At 37.5% G+C, this 20,336-nt stretch overlaps 1 protein-coding gene across 7 annotated transcripts in view; it reads left to right on the top strand.

The window, feature by feature from the left end:
* FUT8 (fucosyltransferase 8) overlaps positions 1–19,134 on the top strand; it is a 196,703-nt gene extending 177,569 nt beyond the window's left edge. For 5 of the 7 annotated variants that reach the window (XM_028505361.2, XM_028505363.2, XM_036011092.1 and 2 more), the window contains 4 exons: positions 3,021–3,267; positions 6,913–7,089; positions 11,936–12,086; positions 17,502–18,592. In XM_028505361.2, the coding sequence (XP_028361162.1) occupies positions 3,021–3,267; positions 6,913–7,089; positions 11,936–12,086; positions 17,502–17,819 (893 nt within the window). In that variant the 3' untranslated portion in view covers positions 17,820–18,592. Of the gene's footprint in view, positions 1–3,020; positions 3,268–6,912; positions 7,090–11,935; positions 12,087–17,501 lie in introns of all 7 variants that reach the window. The other 2 variants (XM_036011074.1, XM_036011093.1) reach the window with 1 other exon arrangement.
* The last annotated feature ends 1,202 nt before the right edge of the window (positions 19,135–20,336 follow it).

Below are 20,336 nucleotides of genomic sequence, written 5' to 3' on the forward strand. Positions count from 1 at the left end.
TAACATCCCCTTGTCTATTTTGTACCTACCAATTATACTTCTTAATCCCTGCACCTTCCCCACCTTCCCTTCTCCTGTAGCCCCTCCCAGCTGATAACCCTCCCGATGATCTCCATATCTATGATTCTGTTCCTGTTCTGGCTCTTTGCTTAGTTTGTTTTTTTAGATTCATTTGTCTATAGTTGTGAACTTGTTGCCATTTTAATGTTCATAATTTTGATCTTCTTTTTCTTAAATTAGTCCTTTTAACATTCATGTAATAATTGCTTGGTGATGATGAACTCCTTTAGCTTTATCTTGTCTAGGAAGTACTTTATCTGCCTTTCAATTCTAAATGATAGCTTTGCTGGAGAGAGTTATCTTGGATGTAGGACCTTGCTTTTCATGACTTTGAATACCTCTTGACAGTCCCTTCTTGCCTGCAAGGTTTATTTTGAGAAATCAGCTTAAAGTCTTATGGGAACTCCTTTGTAGGTAACTCTCTGCTTTTCTCTTTCTGCTTTTAAGATTCTCTCTTTATCTTTAATCTTTGGCATTTTAATTATGATGTGTCTTGGTGTGGCCCTCTTTGGGTCCAGCTTGTTTGGGACTCTCTGTGCTTCCTGGACTTATATGTGTATTCCCTTCACCAAATTAGGGAGGTTTTCTTTCATTATTTTTTCAAGTAAGTTTTCAATTTCTTGCTGTTCCTCTTCTCCTTCTGGAATCCCTATGATTTGGATGTTGGTACATTTGGAGATGTCCCAGAGGCTCCTTATATTATCCTCATTCTTTTTAATTCTTTTTTTCTTCTTACTGTTCTGGTTGAATGCTTATTTCTTCCTCATGTTCCAAGTCATTTATTTGAATCCCAGCTTCATCCCCTCCACTGTTGATTCCCTGTAGATTTTTCTTTATTTTACTTAGTGTAACCTTCATTTCTTCCTTTATGTTGTTGCCATACTCAGTGAGTTCTTTGAGCATCCTGATCACCAGTGTTTTGAACTCTGCATTTGATAGGTTGGCTATCTCTGTTTCATTTAGTTCTTTTGGAGGAATTTTGTTTTGTTCTTTCATTTGGCCTACATTTCTTTGTCTCCTCAATTTGGCAGCCTCCCTGTGTTTGTTTCTATGTATTAGGTAGAGCTGCTTTGACTCCTTGCCTATTGTAGAAAAGGCACCTATAAATTGTGTGGGGCAGAGCTTTAAGTAATCACCAGGGTAGGGCAACTGGTGTTACTGCTTTGTTGCTCTATGGGGAGGGGACAGTGCCGCTGCCTGGCTTTTGGAGGTTTTCCCATCACTCGCCCTGTTTCCAGTCACTTCATTTATTCCCTGTAAGTGATTGGTGCCCTTCTGGCTGTTGTTCTGGTGCTGAATTCCAGAAGGGCTGGGTCTGTGTAGGTTCTAAGTCTGTGCGGTCCCTTTAAGCAGAATCTCCTAAAAATCTGGCAGTTTCTTCCACCACCCCAACCCCCACTGGTTTTTACAACCAAAAATCATGGGGATTTATCTTCCTGGCTCTGGACCCCTGGGCTGTGTGCCCTAGCCTGGGACTGGAATCACTTGCTCCCAAGGTATCCCTCCCAAATTTTATCCACGACATGTGAATATGGGACCAGCTGTTCTGCCCCATGGTCTCTCTGCACCTCTCCACCATATCTATGTCTTTGCATCTCCTACCTGTCTGGATGAATATGGCTTCTTTAAATCCTTGGTTGTTGGACTTACATAAAGCTCGATTTTCTGACAGCTCTGGATGGTATTTATTTTTTAGGTTTATTTGTAATTCTGTGGTTGCGCAAGGAGGTGAAGTGCGTTTACCTTTGCCTCCATCTTGACCAGAAATGTATAGAAATATTCTAAGTTAGATTTTTATAAATTAATTTCATTATCTGTTTCAAGTTAACATACAATGTGAAATAAAGAAAATTCTGAAAGAAGGGACAGACTTTGTCCTAGCAATAAAATATGCCTACCATAATTTTCAGTTTCATCAGGCTCAGTATATCATGTAAAAATTAACTATAAATTCTGATATTTAATAACTAAAATAGATTCTATAGTGTTTGTAACTCTCATAGATAATTTGTAGGCTTCCCAAACTAGATTCAGCTCCCTAAAAAAGTGTACAGTGAAATCATAACAAAATAACAAAAGCAAGAATATTATTTTCTTTCTGAGTAGTATACTACTCAGGTGCTGCCTTTATTTAAGAACTTTTCCAGTTTCTTAAATAACACATACCTTATTACAACATGGTCTTTAATATGTAAAGTAAAGTTTAAGGATGTTGGCTATCACATTTGGGTTCTCATTGCATTATGAAATTAATAAAACAGTAACATTAATGACGTATAGAAGTTAGATCCTGAAACTAATCTTCATCTACAAAATTAGCATCTAATCTCTGTTGTAACTTTAAATTAAAATCCAGGTAAACACAGATTCTACTACTATCATAATAGGGAGTATAATAGCTCTATTTTTACCAAGAAAAAAAAAGACTAGAATTACCCGATTTTTTTTTCTTAAAAAGATATAGCTACTTGGCTTATCATTGTAATCTTTAGGTGTCTCTGGAGTCATTTGCCCTGTCATGAAAGTAATGCAAGAGCCATTTGCTATAATGACAAGCTGTAAGTTTTGAGAACATTTTATGTTTAATTAAAAAAAAAACAAGTACAAAAATCAGAACTTTGCCTAGCTGGCTGTGTCCGCTGGCAGTATGGTTATTCTCTGATTAGATACTTTAAGTACTAAACACCATCCTTATCTGGGAAAGAAGTGTTGATTTAGTAGCATATTATGATAGAAAAGAAAAGGCTATGGCTATGGACTTGAGAGGCACATGAACTGAAATGTGAACTGCAGCTCTGTCACTTTTGTGCTAACATCTTGGGCACCTGTGTAAACACCTGTGTAAAGTGAAAATTATAATACTTCTCTAGAGTTACTGTGAATGAAAGCACCAGAGTCCTTGTTAAATGGTAGTTGTATGAGCAACACAATGTGATGATGATGTTTTGATACTCCTTTAGGTGAAATAAAGGACAAAAATGTTCAGGTGGTCGAGCTCCCAATTGTAGACAGTCTTCATCCTCGTCCTCCATATTTACCCCTGGCTGTACCAGAAGACCTTGCAGATCGACTTGTTCGAGTCCATGGTGATCCTGCAGTGTGGTGGGTGTCTCAGTTTGTCAAATACTTGATCCGCCCACAGCCTTGGCTGGAAAAGGAAATAGAAGAGGCCACCAAGAAGCTTGGCTTCAAACATCCAGTTATTGGGTAAGAATCTGATTCGTTCCTCATACAGTGATATGGAGAAGCAAGGATATATATCTTTATAATATATTGTGAACTTTACAATGTATAGTTTAATTTCCATAGCTCTACCCCAAAACAGGATCTACAGTTCACCTTAGCCACAGGGAGATTATTATTTTTTCATTTACTTAGAATGGCTGGGTCATTATACTTTGTCACCCTTACTTTATTTATTCATTCAACAAATGTACCTAAGCCCCTATATCTGAAATTAGCTGTCTCCCCTGGGGAAACCAGCAAGATTTTATTTGATTGGGAGTATTTTGGATATCATACATGACCCTGTCTTACCCTAACAGAGTCTTGAGATGAAGCTGTCAGATTTATAGCTTTTCAATTACACCTTATTCTTAAGTTTCATTAATTACCACTGGTGAATATTTTGCTTTTTTGGTATTCTGGGTGGGGTTTTTTTTCTGTTCTGGAAGCTATTTTGAGAATAAGGTTATCATTTGTACTGTAAGGTAATGTTAAAATTATTATTTAAAATGATCTCTTGGCCCACTTGGGAGTTACAGTATATATATGTATTCAGTCTGGTGCTTTTATGTTAAGGGAGATATATCAGGAAATCCTGGGAGCAAGAAATATTAAAAAAAATCTTTTCTCACAAGTATGTGCTCCTATACACATACATAAAAAGTTATAGGAAAGGGGATTGCCTGGGTGCTGATGCCAGATTTTAGCACCAGGGGAAGTGTTCTTTGCCTAATGGAAAGAATACTGAACTGAGAGTTAAGCACCTTGGGTAATAGGCCTGACTTTCCCCTAAGCCAAGTTACCTAATAGTAGTATTGGGCTTTGATTTTTCCATCTGTAAAACAGGGTAGGTAACACCTGCCCTAAAAATGAAGATGTGATAATATGAGGATTAAAAGAGGATTTTTGTTCTGTGGGAAAAAATGCACTATAAAATATTATCACATTTCAGAAAGACTGATGCTTAAATAATTCCTGAAAATAGACTTGTAGACTAGACTATGGCTTTCTGTAATTTATATTGTTTGTGATAAAGTCATTCATTGATTAATATTAATACAGCATTGATTCATTCACTTATTTTCAAAACATTTATTGAATACCTGCTACTGTGGGTGACAGAGATTAATGTTTTTTAAATGGCTTCCTCCAGCTCATTGTAGCCTGTGGGATTAAGAGACTTACATGACTAACATTATTTGGGTAGAATGTGATAAATAACATGAGAGAAGCATTAGAAATATTATAAGAGGCTAGGGAACTGGGAAATGTACTTCCATCTGGATTAGGAAAGGCTTCATAGAAGATGGAGAAAGATAACAGTATAGTATTTAAATTACCAAAATACTTTCAACTACATTATCTCATTGATCCTGTAACACAATCCTGTGAAGTGTGCAGAGATAATTATTTTACAGGTAAGGAAAGTAAGGAAAGAAAATCTGTGCCCAAAGTTCTAGAACCTTCTTAACTTTGGATTTCTTGTAGTTTTACATACTAGAAAGCAACCCTTATTAATTTTCCATGAGCCATCCAACATATTGAGAATTGGCCAAGAAGAGAAAATTGAAATAACACAGACAGCTACCGTAGTGTCCTGTAAAGAAAGAGGAGTGTGCTAGGATTTAGGGGTCTGGAGGTCACATCTATGTCTGCCACTAACAATTATGTGACTTTGGGCAACTTACTTGCTCATTTGGGGCCTTTATTAATTGTCACCCTTTCCTCATTTGTTAAAAACAAAACACCAAATTAGATGGCATTTAAGGTCTCTACTAACATAATACGAAACAGTTAGGTTTTTGTTATTTACCCATCATTCATTCATGTATTTATGCATTTCATTTGGTGAAATTGGGAATAAATAAAATCAGATCCCCTGAGCCAAAAGAGCTTGCTATCTAATAGTGAACATCAGTCAGGTACACAAATAACTTTTACTTTTGTGAAGACTGGGTGGAAATGCCTTGTGTTGTCTTTACTCACTGAAATGTCTTCAGAGGCATCAGTTTTCTTAACTGTCAGATAAAAGAGTTACATTAAATTAAATGACTTCTAATATCCTTCACAGCTCTAACATTCTGATTCTTCCACAGATTTCATTATGGTCCTCTGTCAAATTATTGATCTATGCCTAATGTCAGGAGTACTTGGGAAAAAAATGCTTAATGTAGTGTTCTGCCACTGTCTCAAATGCTCCTCTTCCTTTGATTCTTCTTTCTATTACATCTCTACTTTGTTTTTATTTTTATTTGCATAACTCCCACCCTTGCTTCTTCCCTTGTGTCTTAGTCTGCATATGTGTAGAAGTTACTGCTCCCTGTTCCACATGTTCAAGCTAAAGAAAATACAAGGTGAAATCAATATCAAACAGTGTTTCCTCTCATGAAAAATTTCACTGAAATTCAGTGGAATTGTTCTTTTTCTTCCTCTTCATTTCTTTGGAGCACGGAGAACAATACCAATTTCCTGAGAGAAGCAGTGATTAAGAAGAATGTGAGGAGGAGAAGATGATAGTAGTGTTCATATAATCGTATTCACATCTAGACTATGGTTTGGAATGCAAAGGAAAGAATGGCCATGAAGGTGTCAGAGCAACTTTAGTGAAATTAAACTCCCACTGCAGATTCATAATACAAAGCTGGCCTTTGCTTGACCTAAAGGGAAACAAGTCTACCTTTCCTGCTTTCCTGAATATAAGTAGTGGTTTAGTAATTTGGGAAGAGGAGGGATACAGAAAAGGCTAATTTCAGAGGAGTTGTAATTTGTAAAAACAAGCTATAATTAATATTGTTTTCATTTTCATTAAAACCACCTTGAAAGCAGTAAGATGGGAGAAGAATACTGTGGAAATCAGTGCCTTCTTCGGTGCAGGACAGTGTAAACCTCTGTGTCCCCAGCTTTATAATTTTGGAGCTTTCCTTAAATAGAAAAGATGAGATAGAGCAGTATCTGCTTGTGTTCGATAAGAGTGAAAAACAGTGAAGGGAAATTCATTATGCATACAACGAGAGGGCTGTAATGGCTCCATGAATTTAAAAACAGTGAGGACCCTTGGAAGGTTTGCTTGCTTTGACTGTGCTATGGGAACAGTGCACGCGAGGTCTGTGTTTTCTTCGAGCAACTTTCAGTTCTGCAAGTTGGCAGTTACAGAGTGACCAACAGGGTAAAATGAAGAAAAAGAAAAGTTGGCATCGAAATGTTACAAACAATGTATTAATATTCTATAATAACAATTGTGAATCTTGATATCATTCGTTGTAAAAAATCTTGAAAGTTAATATCCAGTTTTTTCTGAAAGGCTAATTGGTATTTTGCTGCCCAGTGTGGAATGTAACTGTGGAATCTCCCCCTTGTTCCTGATATGCCAATTACGTTTTTATAAGAATGCATGTTTGAAGGTTTTACTTATTTTTTAATTTCCTTTGTACTGTGTTAACATACAGATATATTTAGGATATATGTGTTTGAATTTTTTAATTTTTTAATGGTGAAAAAGGAAATAAAAATCAGTTTAAAATGTTCATAATGCTATCATGAATAGGAGTGTAAAGTTGAGTACCCTAAGAGCACCCAGTGAATCAGGATATTATTGCAGAATCTGACTCTGTCCCTCTGTCCCCCCAGAGTTCATGTCAGACGCACAGACAAAGTGGGAACAGAAGCTGCCTTCCATCCCATTGAGGAGTACATGGTGCATGTTGAAGAACATTTTCATCTTCTCGCTCGCAGGATGCAAGTGGATAAAAAAAGAGTATATTTGGCCACAGATGACCCTTCTTTATTAAAGGAGGCAAAAACAAAGTAAGTTAGATGAAGCAGTGATTCTAGAGTGGAACTCTGCAGTTGAAAGGAATCCTTAATTCCCATGGCTTGTGGTTCTTGTTATAATATTATTACTAACTATTGGGTTTTTTAAATTCAAACAACTGTATACTTGTATAACTTGTTAATATAATCAAAGCAATTGTGAGCTGCCAGTCAAGTGTAGATTTCATTTGGAAGCCCTTTTTCTTGGATTGAAAGCAGCTGCCATCTCGCTTTGTATTCACATGACCTCTTTGTGTGCTTAGAAGAGGGAGCAAACTTTCTGGAGTCTCTTCTTGTAAAGCCACTAACTCTATTATGAGGACCCCACCCTCATGCCCTTATTAATTACCTCTCCAAGGCTCTGTCTTCAGATACCATCGCATTGGGGGGGTTAAGGCTTAAATACAAATTCTGGGGTGATGCACACATTCAGTATATAACCCTGACCAACTATACAGGACTGTTAGCAGTAACACACCAAGTACTTACCCCTTTGCTCTGATTCTTCACTAACAATTACAGGCAACTGAAAACATATGTAAGATAAAAGTTGCATCTTATAAACATTTCTAGAATTTGGAAGTTTTATTAAAATACATAAAGAATCAACCCTAGCTGGTATAGTTCAGTGGATTGAGCATGGACTGCGAACCAAAGGGTTGCCAGTTTGATTCCCAGTCAGGGCACGTGCTTGGGTTGCAGGAGAGGTCCCCAGTGGGGGGCCATGTGAGAGGCAACCACACATTGATGTTTCTTGTCCTCTCTTTCTACCTCCTTTCCCCTCTTTCTAAAAATAAATAAATAAGATCTTAAAAAAAAACCCATAAAGAATCAAAAGATAAGTTCTGTAAGCACAGGAAAAGGACTACTAGTATGTATTAAATAGTGACCATCATTTATTGGACCTGCCTATATTTCAGGCACTGTGCTAGGTGCTAGGTAAGCAAGACACTCTCTGCTTTCAAGGAATTTCTAATGGCGTGTGGGGGTGGCAGGGTTGGGGGACAGAGAAGTAGTCTATAGTATGAGTTAGGGCTGTTACAGAATTAACATTGGGTGCTATAAAAACTCATGAAGCACTGATCCTAATTGGGAATTTATCATAGGATCCGGATAAACCTAGAGTTGGCCTTTATTTAGTACCAATAAATAAAGGACATATTAAATATATGTGAAAGTAGGGAATGGGGGAGAAGAAAACTGTAGTTGCAGCTCTGCTCAGATACCATCTATTCCAGAAAGCGTCCCCAAGCGCTGGACTGTGTTCCTGCTGAATTATGTTTACTTCGGTCCCATCTGTTTGAAAAATATTTTATTAATCATTTAAACTATTTGACTTTTCAATTTATTTAAGTCTTGGTCCCTTTTATATGTCACAAATGGGGGTTGGGAAGAAAAACAAATTAAGAATGAAGGCTATATGCAGGAGTTTCTCCAGATCATTGGATAATAATTTAAATCTTGTGTCTCCGAAGAATTCATATTAATCTGATATACCATAAGTTGCTTTTTTTTCTTAAGTCTCGATTGAACACACACACACACACACACACACACACAAACATACAAAAAAGAACCAAGAAATTCACCAGTCAAGAATAAGCCAACTTATACAGGTATAATTCTTAAGTAAGGATTGAGGATTAAATGAACATTTGGGCACAAAATAGAATAAAAACATTCACAAGTACTTTTCCAGTTTGATATCTAGACCTATTAGAGAGATGTAGAAATTGTTCACCACACTTTTTCATTTTAAAATACCAGACTGAATTTGTAGCTTGGCTGAAAAAATATTAAAATACTAATTTTATCTACTCTTATTTGTTCTCAAATGCATTGTAAGCTTTTTTCCTTTTTCTTTTTTCCTTGATTAGCAAAATAATTCATGCCCACTAGAAAATATGGAAGTTGGTAATTATACAAGCAAGGAAAAAATATTACCCATAGTCCTATTAGTCAGTGGGTTTAACTTTTTTAATTTTGACATATTTCTTTCAATCACTTATATAGTTACACATTTTAGTAGTTTATCTTATTCTGTATTACATGAACTCTTTAGATTAATATAGCAGTAGGTCTATTTCCCAGGTCACTAAAAAAATCATTTTAAACATATTTTTTAATAACTAGCCACTGTGTGGATGTTCCATTGCATACTTGACCATTCTCCCAATATTGGATAGTTTATAATTTTTTAATCTTATAAACAATTCTCTGACATGTGCCTAAAATTATCCTCATTATTTCCTTAAGCTATATGCCTGGACATGGAAGTATTTAGATAAAAATACCTGAAGTGCTTACAGCTTTGATCTATAACACAGTATTATATTTTTACACCAAGCAACTCTTGTGGTATATGTGGCAGTACTTGGTTATGGGATTCATAAAACTTGAATTTCCTTTTTGTGGTCAATAGCTGGTAACTCCTTTCCCCATGGTAGTCTAAGCAGTAGTTTCTTTCATATTCTATTATCTATCCTATTCTATTCCGTTCTTTCATATTCCATTATAAAGGTAGTATTTATGTATAATTTTCCTCTTTGACAATCCCTTAATTTTAATTTTCTGAGTCATGAAGAGGAGTCGCTCCCTTAGTCTGGAGAAGGACTTCAGAAAACTTGCTGTTGGTCTTTAATTTCAAGTTAGTCCTTTGTGGGTAATACAAACATGAATTTGTATAAGGTAGAAGAAGAAAAAATGTTTTTTATTATTGCCAATCTCTGCAACTTCAAAATGGAAGAATTCCTCTGCTGATAAACTTGTGGACAAAAGACAAGAAAGAAGAATGTTTGTACAGAAAGTTCCATGCTCATTATTGGAGGTGCAAACTCTCGCTCTCCCATTATTCACTTTGTTTCTTTGACTTTCCCGCTCTAAGTGTCCTTCATCAAGTCGTCTTTTGCTTATAGAGATACGGCCTGAGGAACTTAGGTGTCTTTTTGGTTTGGTTTCGGGGAGGGTCCTTTAAGTTAAGAAGGGCATTAATGTTAGTGTCACTTCTCAGTAAAAGGATCACTCTTTTCTGTGTTTTACTGAGTGCCCAAACCATGCTGACAAAAGCAGTCTTTAATCAAGGATAAAACCTTTACTCATGTGTTTTAGCAATTCCCCTTCTCCTCGACCCTCCAGCGTTTTTATATTTATTTATTGCTGTTTCTGCTCCATGCCTGGGTATGCAGCTTTTCAGGAATCACATTAAAAGTCTTTTTTGTTTGTTTTCTTTTTAGAACAAATGTGACATTTCCTTCATTTCCCTGATTCGGAGCTGAGGAGGGCAAAATGTCAAAAATAATGAGGCCAAATGGATCTGAACACTGAATACCAGTCTGAAACAGTGCTCAGAAACCTTAGCTTCACGGTCATTATTAGAGGCAATGAAAGAAAGCCCTGTGGTGGCTGTGAAATGAAGAGAAATCTGAAGCAGCTCTTAGGGGATTAGGAAGAGGTCCCAGACGCAGATAGCACTCACTCGTGCCTGTGTTTACACACATAGCATTGTGTGGGCTGCAAGGTGCTGCGATGCAAAGAAAAATAAGGCTTAGTCCCAGTTTGGGGGCAAAACTATGTGGGAGACAGACAGGTAAACTGACTCCTAATGTTTCAGGATTTATAAATAGGAAATATTATTCCTTCAACAAATACTTACTGATCCTCCATATCCCAGATTCTCTTTCTGAGAATAAGGTTGTAAAGGTTCTGAGAATAAGTGTAAACAAAACAGATTGAAATGCCCATTGTCAGTTAGGTATGATGAAGGTGGCGAATGAATGGATGTAGGCAGTAAATAAACAGTAAGTATATATTGTGTCAAATAATAAAAGAACCATGGAGAAAAATTAAGCAGATAAAAGGGATATAGACTGCTAAAGACCTTACTAACGAGGCTATATTTGAGCAGACATCTAAAGGAAGTTAAACAATAAAACCAAGATAGATGCCTGGGGAAAAATGATTAATAGTCACAGACAATATTCACTGAGCATGTACTACATGTCAGATACTCTTCTGAGTACTTTTAATTGCTTAATGTGTTTAATGCTTATGAATTATATAAAATAGGTACAATTGTTATCTACTTTTCAAGTAGCTTCCCAAAGTTTGCCTTTTAACTCTGAAGACCTGTCCCATGCACTGAAAAAATTGATTCACTCTTGAGTATAATTAAACTTCTAATTCAGAATAGAATCATTTGAACTTATGGTAGAGTTTTTAAAGACATCCTGTTTTAATAGTTTTAAATATCCTTTCTCAGGACTACCAAAATGTTACTTGGGTGGACATCTACAAGGAATTGCCTTCATAAGTGTATTAGAATGTTTTCGCATTACCATTATTGGTTAAGATGGCACTTCAAGGATGGTGGTTAGGATGGAGGTTAGGGGACAAGTCTGAAATACCACAAATTCTGAATTAAAAATTTAAATGAAGTTTAATCATGATACTTACATTCTAAAGGAAAAGCTCAGTGATCAAATATGAAAGCAGCTTGAAAAACCTCTTAGAGGTCACTCATTACCAAGAAAATAGGAACCTTCTGTTTTGAGCTCTCATGAATTGAGAAGGGATATTTTGATGCATTGAGATGTATTTTATATGCATGCCAATGACGTTTAGCACACAGGACTCTCCTGAATGGTTTCTGTCCCGCTGTTGGATTCGAAGATGCCTCCTTGACTACTTTCTTGAATGTTACAACTTTTTAAAGATCTGTTGACTGTTAGAAGGAGAGGAACTCTTGGTCAAAGGAACCGATTTGCTTCCTGCTGATAGGATACTTCCTCCTAATAGAATACTGTGATTTCAGTAACCATGTATAAATTCATTTCTTTTTTAGGTACCCCAGTTATGAATTTATCAGTGATAATTCTATCTCTTGGTCAGCTGGACTGCACAATCGATATACAGAAAATTCACTTCGGGGTGTGATTCTGGACATACACTTTCTATCCCAGGCAGACTTCTTGGTGTGCACTTTTTCCTCCCAGGTAAATGACAACAGGGTATTTTTAAGTGGCCAGTACTTTTTGGTCATGTGGGATCAGGAAATTCTTGTTTTTTTGTGTGGTTTTTTAAATGTTAATTATCATGATTCAGGTGAAGTTTTCCTAATATTTGGGAATGATCTCTTTTGTGTAAGTATGAGAAAGTTTCCAAAAAAATAGCTATTTAAGTACACTGAATATTTAGTTATTTGGAAGCAACGGTTGAATACATCTCCGCTGAAGCCAGCTATTGGAGTTGTTTAAAGTGCTTGGCTTGTTCATGGCATTTAACAGAAACAGCAAGTAATTAAGCTTACTTAAAACCTTCTGATTTTGCATCAGTCAGTATTTAACCAGAATCCATCCATTTCTACACATCGATGCACTGATATTGAGAAGCTTAAATGTCCAGCATTTTGCTTTACTTGATTGCTTTTGGAAAATAAGAAAGAGTAAGTGTAATTCCTCTTCAAGTCCTATTACATTTCTACGTTAAATTTAGGCAATATTGTACTACATTTATTCTTTGAGTTTAATTGTTGCAGACAATTATGTGTTGTGGGTTTGGTGTATGTGTTCTTATGAGTGGTCCAGGCAGCCTTACATGTCCCAGTGGAATATCTGCATAGTAATATTTATTGTGGATTTTATTCTGCTCTTTCATTTATGTGCATGTTATTGGCTAGTTTATTCAACAATCTGTTAAATGACTATTTGTGCTCAGAATTACAGTAGGTGCAGAGGGAATGTCAAAGAAGATAAAGATACAGATCTTACCCTGGTCCAGAATCTAGTAAGCAAACACTCACATGAAATAACTACCAAGAAATATAAATTGTATAAGAATAATATATTCCTAAAAGCTTAGAAGGAGTGGAGAAAAAATGTGAAAAGGAAAGCCACATTATTCTCATGAGAATATACTTCAGAGAGTATAAAGAAATAGTGTCTATCAAGTGGCAGTGCACATTGTCACAGTGGGATGGCGATGTGATTGTTGGAAAGACCTACCACAGCAGAGGCTGCATGAGTTTCTCCCATATGGAATAAGAGTACAACTTACTACCCAGAAAAGACAGGTACACAGAACAGGAGCCCCATAGGCAGCGATCCTAGTCAGAAGGGAAAACTTACTTGGCCTCCAGGTTCCCGTGTAGGCATCCACTGCTGATGTTTCTTCATAATTAGGGTCATGATCTCTTTTCCATTCTCAAGGGTGAAGGTGGGTGATTATAACTGCTTGGTCTCTCTCAACTGTTTTTGACAATTTGGCTGTGTGTCTGCATGATTAACAGGTGCAAATAACTAGTAACAACCTCTACACATTTTGTAATGCATATTGTTAGAATGAGTAAGTCAAGGGTCACTTCCCCATATCTAACACCTCCTCTGTGGGCCTAAACTGTGTGCCTGCCTGAAGTTTGTTCTTCTAATTGAAGGTTTCTCAGCCTAGGCACCATTGGCATTTGGGGCCAGATAAATTGTTATGAGGCACTGTCCTGTGCACTGTCAGATACTTAATAGCATCCCAGGCCAGTAGCATCCTCACCTCAGGTTGTGACCATTAAAAATGTCTCCAGACATTACCAAATGCCCCATACAGGCAAAATCATCCTTGTTGAGGACCACTGATCTAGTCATAAAAGCTTTAAAATTTAAATAAAGTAAATTAAGCTCTAAAATTAAATAAATAAGCCAAATAAAGGATCTCCCTGTGCTACTTCACTTTGTGGCTTAAAATACATTCTGTGGTACTCTTCGTTGTCTAATTCCAAATTCACACACAGTATAACTGGCCTCACTACACTTTCAATCATTTTGGAAAGTGTAGTGGAAAAAAACAGATAATGCACTTATTCCAGACAGATGGCCCTGAATTGGAATTCCCATCGAGGTATGGCTCAGGAAACAACAGTGGGTACTGCTTTCTCGCTGAAGAGCAAAATAAAATAGTTTATAGATACCCCAGCATCACCCAATGAAATAAGAACCCACTTCCACTTCCAAGTCTCCACACTAGGAGATCCTCCTGGCCCTGTCTGTTTTCACAAAAATACAAGATCCCACCTGCTCTGAGAAAGCTTTGGAGCCTCGCACAAACCCAACTGTTTGCTCCTCAGGGATAAAATTCTGAACCCGCAGCCTTGGTATGTCCACACGGTACTCCAACCAACTGAGCTACCTGGCCAGCTCTGGAAAAGTTTTCTAAGCAAAACAATAATATTCTCTCTTCTTTCTTCACCTATTCTTAGAAGAGTTTCAGAATCTATTTATGCTATAATAAATGTATTCCTCAATTGCTTAAAATGTTATACCTCCCTGAGGATAGTTATAGTTTAACTTAATCCCAAGCATTAAGCTCAAGAAATGAAACTCAAATTATAGAATTTTAGCTGCCATCCATCCAGTGGGCATGGTAGGTATTCTTCTGACAGAGTCGTCTTTTTTTTTATGACTCACTATGTGTTCTTTATTTGAGACATGTAAACTGTACAACACAAATGTTTTTGGTTGGCAAGCTGGTGCTCAATCCACTGAGCCACACCAGCCAGGTCACAAATTTACTTTTTGCTTTTTTGAATTTAATTTTTAAGTATATTTTATTCATTATGCTATTATAGTTACCCCATTTTTTTCTCCCCTTTATCCCCCTCCACCTTGCACCCCCTCTCATGCCAGCATTCTTCCTCTCTTAGTTCATGTCCATGGGTCATACATGTAAGTACTTTGGCTTCTCCATTTCCTAAACTATTCTTAACTTCCTCCTGTTTATTCTGTACCTATCTGTTATGCTTCTTATTCCCTGTACCTTTTCTGCCATTCTCTCCTCTCCACCTCCCCAATGATAACCCTCTATGTGATCCCCATTTCTGTGATTTCGTTTCTGTTCTAGTTGTTTGCTTAGTTTGTTTTTAGTTTTTGTTTTTTAGGCTCAGTTGTTGATAGTTGTAAGTTTGTTGTCATTTTACTGTTCATAGTTTTTGATCTTCTTTTTTTTAGATAAGTCCCTTTAACATTTCATATAAATAAGGGCTTGGTGATAATGAACTCTTTTAACTTGACATTAGCTGGGAAGCATTTTAATCTGCCTTTCTATTCTAAATGGTAACTTTTCTGGATAAAGTAATCTTGGATATAGGTCCTTGCCTTTAATGACTTTGAATACTTCTTTCCAGGCCCTTCTTGCCTACAAGGTTTCTTTTGATAAATCAGTGGATAGTTTTATGGGAATACATTTATAAGTAACTCCTTTTCTCTTGCTCCTTTTAAGATTCTTCCCTTGTCTTTAATCTTGGGTAATTTAATTATGATGTGTCTTGGTCCAATTTCTTAGGGATTCTGTGAGCTTCCTGGACTTCCTAGAAGTCTATTTCCTTTGCCAGGTTGGGGAAGTTCTCCATTATTTTTTAAATAAGTTTTCAATTTCTTGCTCTTCCTTTTCTCCTTCTGGCATGGCACCCTTACGATTCTGATGTTGGAATGTTTAAAATTGTCCCAGAGGTTCCTAAGCCTCTCCTCATTTTTTTGAATCCGTGTTTCTTCATTCCGTTTTAGTCGAATGTTGATTTCTTCCTTCTGGTCAAAACTACTGATTTGAATCCCTGTTTCCTTCTCTTCACTGTTGGTTCCCTGTATGTTTTTCTTTATTTTACTTTTCATAGCCCTCACTTCTTCCTCTATTTTGTGTCCATACTCAACCATTTCTGTGAGCACACCCTGATTACCAATGTTTTGAACTCTGCATCTGATAGGTTGGCTATCTCCTTGTCATTTAGTTCTTTTTCTGGAACTTTGATCTGTTCTTTGATTTGGGCCATATTTCTTTGTCTCGGCACAGCTGTTACGTTGTAAGGGGCAGAGACTTATGTGTTCGCCAGGGTGGGGCAACCTATGTCACTGTACTGCGTTGTGGCACTGTGTGGGGGAGGGGTCAGAGAGGGAACAATGCTGCTTGCTCAGCTCTTGCCCCACTTTCAGTCTCTTCCTCTGCAACCAACAAGCAAATCGGTCCCTTCTGTTGCTGATTCCCAGGTGGGTGGGCTTGTGTACATTCTGGGACCCTGTGGGTCTCTCCAGCGACCTCTTCTGCGAGGCTGGGAGTTTCTCCTGCCACTGCAATTCCCAAAGATCTTCACAGCCAGAGTTTTTGAGGCTTTATTTTTCTGTGCTGGAACCCTGGGTTGCAAGGTCTGCCTCACTGCCCAGTTTTCCTCCTGGTTTATCTATGCCTGAATGTGGGACCACCCGTTCCACCAGCCACCACCTCACCCACCTAGTCTGTTGCCTTGCCACGTGTCCTCTCTGCCCCTCCTCCAGTCTGGATGAGTGTTTCTTCTTTAACTCCTTGGTTGTCAGACTTAGATACAGTTCAGTTTTCTGGCAGTTCTTGTTGTTTCAGTTTTTAAATGTGTTATTCTTCTTTTGGTTGTGCAAGGAAGCAAGCATATCTACCTATGCCCTCATCTTGGCCAGAAGTTCCTTGACAGAGAAATCTGTTAAGTAACCTTAAATGTGTCAGGTAGATGCATCTTCGCCAAAGACTGGTCCATCTTATTTCAGTCCTAGAATGCTACTATCTACATAGCACACTTTAGACTCTTTAGAATATAGCCCTAGCCAGTGTGGTGGGAGTGTTGTTTTGCAAACCAAAAGGTCGCCAGTGTGACTCCCCATCAGGGCATATGTGTGGGTTGCAGGTTTGATCCCCAGTCAGGGTACCCGCAGGAGGCAACCGATAGATGTTTCTCTCTGTTTCCCTCTCTCTCTCCTCCCCCACACTTTCCCCTCTCTCTTGAATGAGAATAAAATAAACCTTTAAAAAAACCTCTTTAGAATAGAAATGGTAGATATGTTTTACCACACTTGCCAGTGCTAATTGATTGTCAGTAATTACATAAGTTTCTATTGAGAAGAGTTCTGATACCAAGTCCAAATTAGCAGAAAAGAGTATGTAATTGATTAACTGAATGAAGGAAAGGGAGCAGCAGCATTTTTGTGAAGTAGTTATAGTCCTAATTCTAAACCTTAAATTCTTCATGGGCACAATTTATGTCTTACTCATTTTTGTGCCACCAGATCCCAACATGGAGTACTGTGTGACTCTTAATAAATGTTTATTAAAATTAGCTGATTCATATTCTTAAAGTGCTTTGCACTATATATTTTTTTCTCTCAGAGACCTCAATTGTGATAATCTTTTATATATAAAAGATAAGCACAGAGATTAAAAAAAAAAAAACGACATACTACCCCATCATCGGAGAGCATGTGGACTGAAAACTTGTGACTAGAATCCACTACTTCTCATTCTCTCAGTCCTAGTCCTGGTCTAGTTCTAGTCCCTTTGTCCAAGGGCTTTTAGATTGCTATGAAGGAGATCTTACGTATACTAATAATTTTTTTTCATTCTTTCCCAAGGTCTGTCGAGTTGCTTATGAAATCATGCAAACACTGCATCCTGATGCCTCGGCAAACTTCCATTCTTTGGATGACATCTACTATTTTGGGGGTCAGAATGCCCACAACCAGATTGCTATTTATCCTCACCAACCTCGAACTGCAGATGAAATTCCTATGGAGCCTGGAGACGTCATTGGTGTGGCTGGAAATCACTGGGATGGCTATTCCAAAGGTGTCAACAGGAAACTGGGAAGGACGGGCCTATATCCCTCCTACAAAGTCCGAGAGAAGATAGAAACTGTCAAGTACCCCACATATCCCGAGGCCGAGAAATAGAGCTTAAGATGGATGGGAAGGACAACCAAACTCAGTTCAAAACGTTTGAGCCGAACAGTAGATGAAGAAGGTCCTGGCCTAACAACACGTGGTTGTATGTGCAGACACCCTCAGCACCGGGAGCACCTTAGGACTGACAGATGCTTCATGGGTGGAATTCCTCTCCAACAAGGGCTACGATGCCCAGAACCCAAGGACGACGGTCCAATAGTGTACTCACATATAACATGAAAACAGGTTGTTTTCTACTTTGCGCCTTCTTTCAAGATTGTGTCTCCATGAAAAAAACACTGCCACATTGTGTAATTTAAGTGACACAGATGTTTTGTGTGAGACTTCAAACATGGTGCCTATATCTGAGAGACCTCTGAGACCTAATGAGAAAATCTGAATAGCTCCCTGTGGTGGGGAGGTTAATTATTTGCCAGTGGTGGTATTGTAACCACTGAATTCACTCCAATCCGCAGATTCAGAATGAGAATGGATGTTTTTGTCTGGAATTTTTTTTAAGTAATTGCATCAGTTCAGCCACCTCATCTTTAGTAAGTGAAGGAGGTTCATCAAAATAAAATATTCGCACTCCATTGGGAACTTTTGTAAAATGATGCCATGGACAGATTCTTTAGTATTCTGTGTTTGGACATTCTCTTTGATAACAAAAAATAAATTTTAAAAAGAGGAATTTTGTAAAGTTTCTAGAATTTTATATGATTGAATAATGTTGGGGGCAACTTTATAGTTGAAAAACTATGATAAAAAGAGGAGTTTTATAATTTTCTTTTGCTTTTTTTTTCTGTTTCTGGCCGAGTAATCAGATCTGAGCTCAAGAGTCATTGCTCCGTTTCAACACTGAAAACTGAGTTTAGTTGGTGCATATTACACGGTTGCTAAGGATACTCTGGGAGGTTTTACTCTCTTGTTTGGACATTGTTTCTTTGTTTGTTTTTATTGATTTAAATAATTATACTCCTCGCCCTCAGAGAAACTATCACCTTTATTCTAAAACCAATAGCTTCAGACCTGTTGGTAACCTTTCTTACTATAGTTATTGCCACTTTTTTGTGAGTTTTGTGTCCTTTTGTTTTATCCAGGAACCAGTTTTTCCCTTTTCTATCATATCCTGCTTTTGAGAGTACCAGGAATTTTGGGGTTGGGAAGCTGGCTCTGTTTCTGAAATACAGTCTCACAGAATATAGAATTCAGTAGACAAAGGAGAGAAGAACCAGTGTGAGACCCAAAGTGGATTTAGGATTATCTCTTCCAAGTACTTTTAGTAATTCCACGTTAGAGTCACTTCAGAAGACAAGGCTTTGATGTTCTCCATGCTTCCTCTCTCAAAATCACTTTTTTCTTTAGAAAAACACTTTTCTATTTTCTGTGGCCTGCCTCCTTTAGATGCTGGCAGGAGCATTACAGAGCATGTGCTCTGCCTTTTGAAAGAAAAAAAAAACTTGACCCGTGTAAGAACCAGTAGCAGGCCTGGCATTGAACATCCGGAACCCCAGACAGAAAACCTCTGTCCTTGACATCCTCACCAAACGAAAATACCTGTGCACAAAATTTCCCCACCAAACTTCCCTCAGTTTTTTTATTCCTTTCCAGTCACGTCTCCCAAAGAGCAAAAACTACCTATAGTGTCAGTAAGCAATTTTCAATTTAGTTTTGGTACAAATAAAAGTCACTTGAAACAAAAATCTCCAGCTGAGCTAGAGTACTTTTGAATGTGAGTTGTTTTCTTATTACCATCTCACTCACCATTGGAGCATAAATAACTGTGGTTACTGGTAGTAACTGCTTTATATTTCTCTGTAACATTCCTGTTTTTATTCATTAGAAACATGTTTTTCTTTACTTCATTGAACATAGTTATAATAACTGTTTTTTTTTCTTTTCTGCTAAATCCAACATATAAATCATCTCAGAGTTGGACTTCTTTGTTTATGTTTTCTCCAGAGAAAGAGTCCTATTTTTCTGGTTCTTCAAATGTTGAGTAATTTTAGACTGTATCCTGAATGTTGTACACGATTATGTTGTGCATTCTGTTGTATTTCTCCAAAGAGTACTGACTTTTTTTGTTTGTTTGTTAGCAGGCATTTAACTTCATTGAACTCAGACTGTAAACTATGTCTCGGGCAGCAGCTCAGATCTCAATTTAATGATTTTAGCTTTAGCTGAAGCCTCTCTCACACATGTATGGTTGTGTGGTTCAGGGGTCAGCTAGAAATGTGGGTAGAGTTTATACACAGAACTCGGTCTCTTTCTTCTGAGATTATGCCCCTCACTTTCCAGAAGCTGTGATTGCTCTGATTCTTTAGCCAGAAAGGCTACAGTTTTCTATCAGCCTAAAAGCCATAAAAATGGCAACTCACCTTGTGCCATTTCCTTCTTCCAAGTTGCAGCCTCTCTCCAGAACTTGCCTGCTCTGTTGTTTATTCACCAACGCCTTCAGGTAGTTTTTTGTATTTTGTCAAGAGTTTACAGTTGTTTTCCATTGGAAGATCTATCCGGTAGACACTT

This window comes from Phyllostomus discolor, chromosome 1 (assembly GCF_004126475.2).
Source record: "Phyllostomus discolor isolate MPI-MPIP mPhyDis1 chromosome 1, mPhyDis1.pri.v3, whole genome shotgun sequence".
Taxonomy (NCBI): domain Eukaryota; kingdom Metazoa; phylum Chordata; class Mammalia; order Chiroptera; family Phyllostomidae; genus Phyllostomus; species Phyllostomus discolor.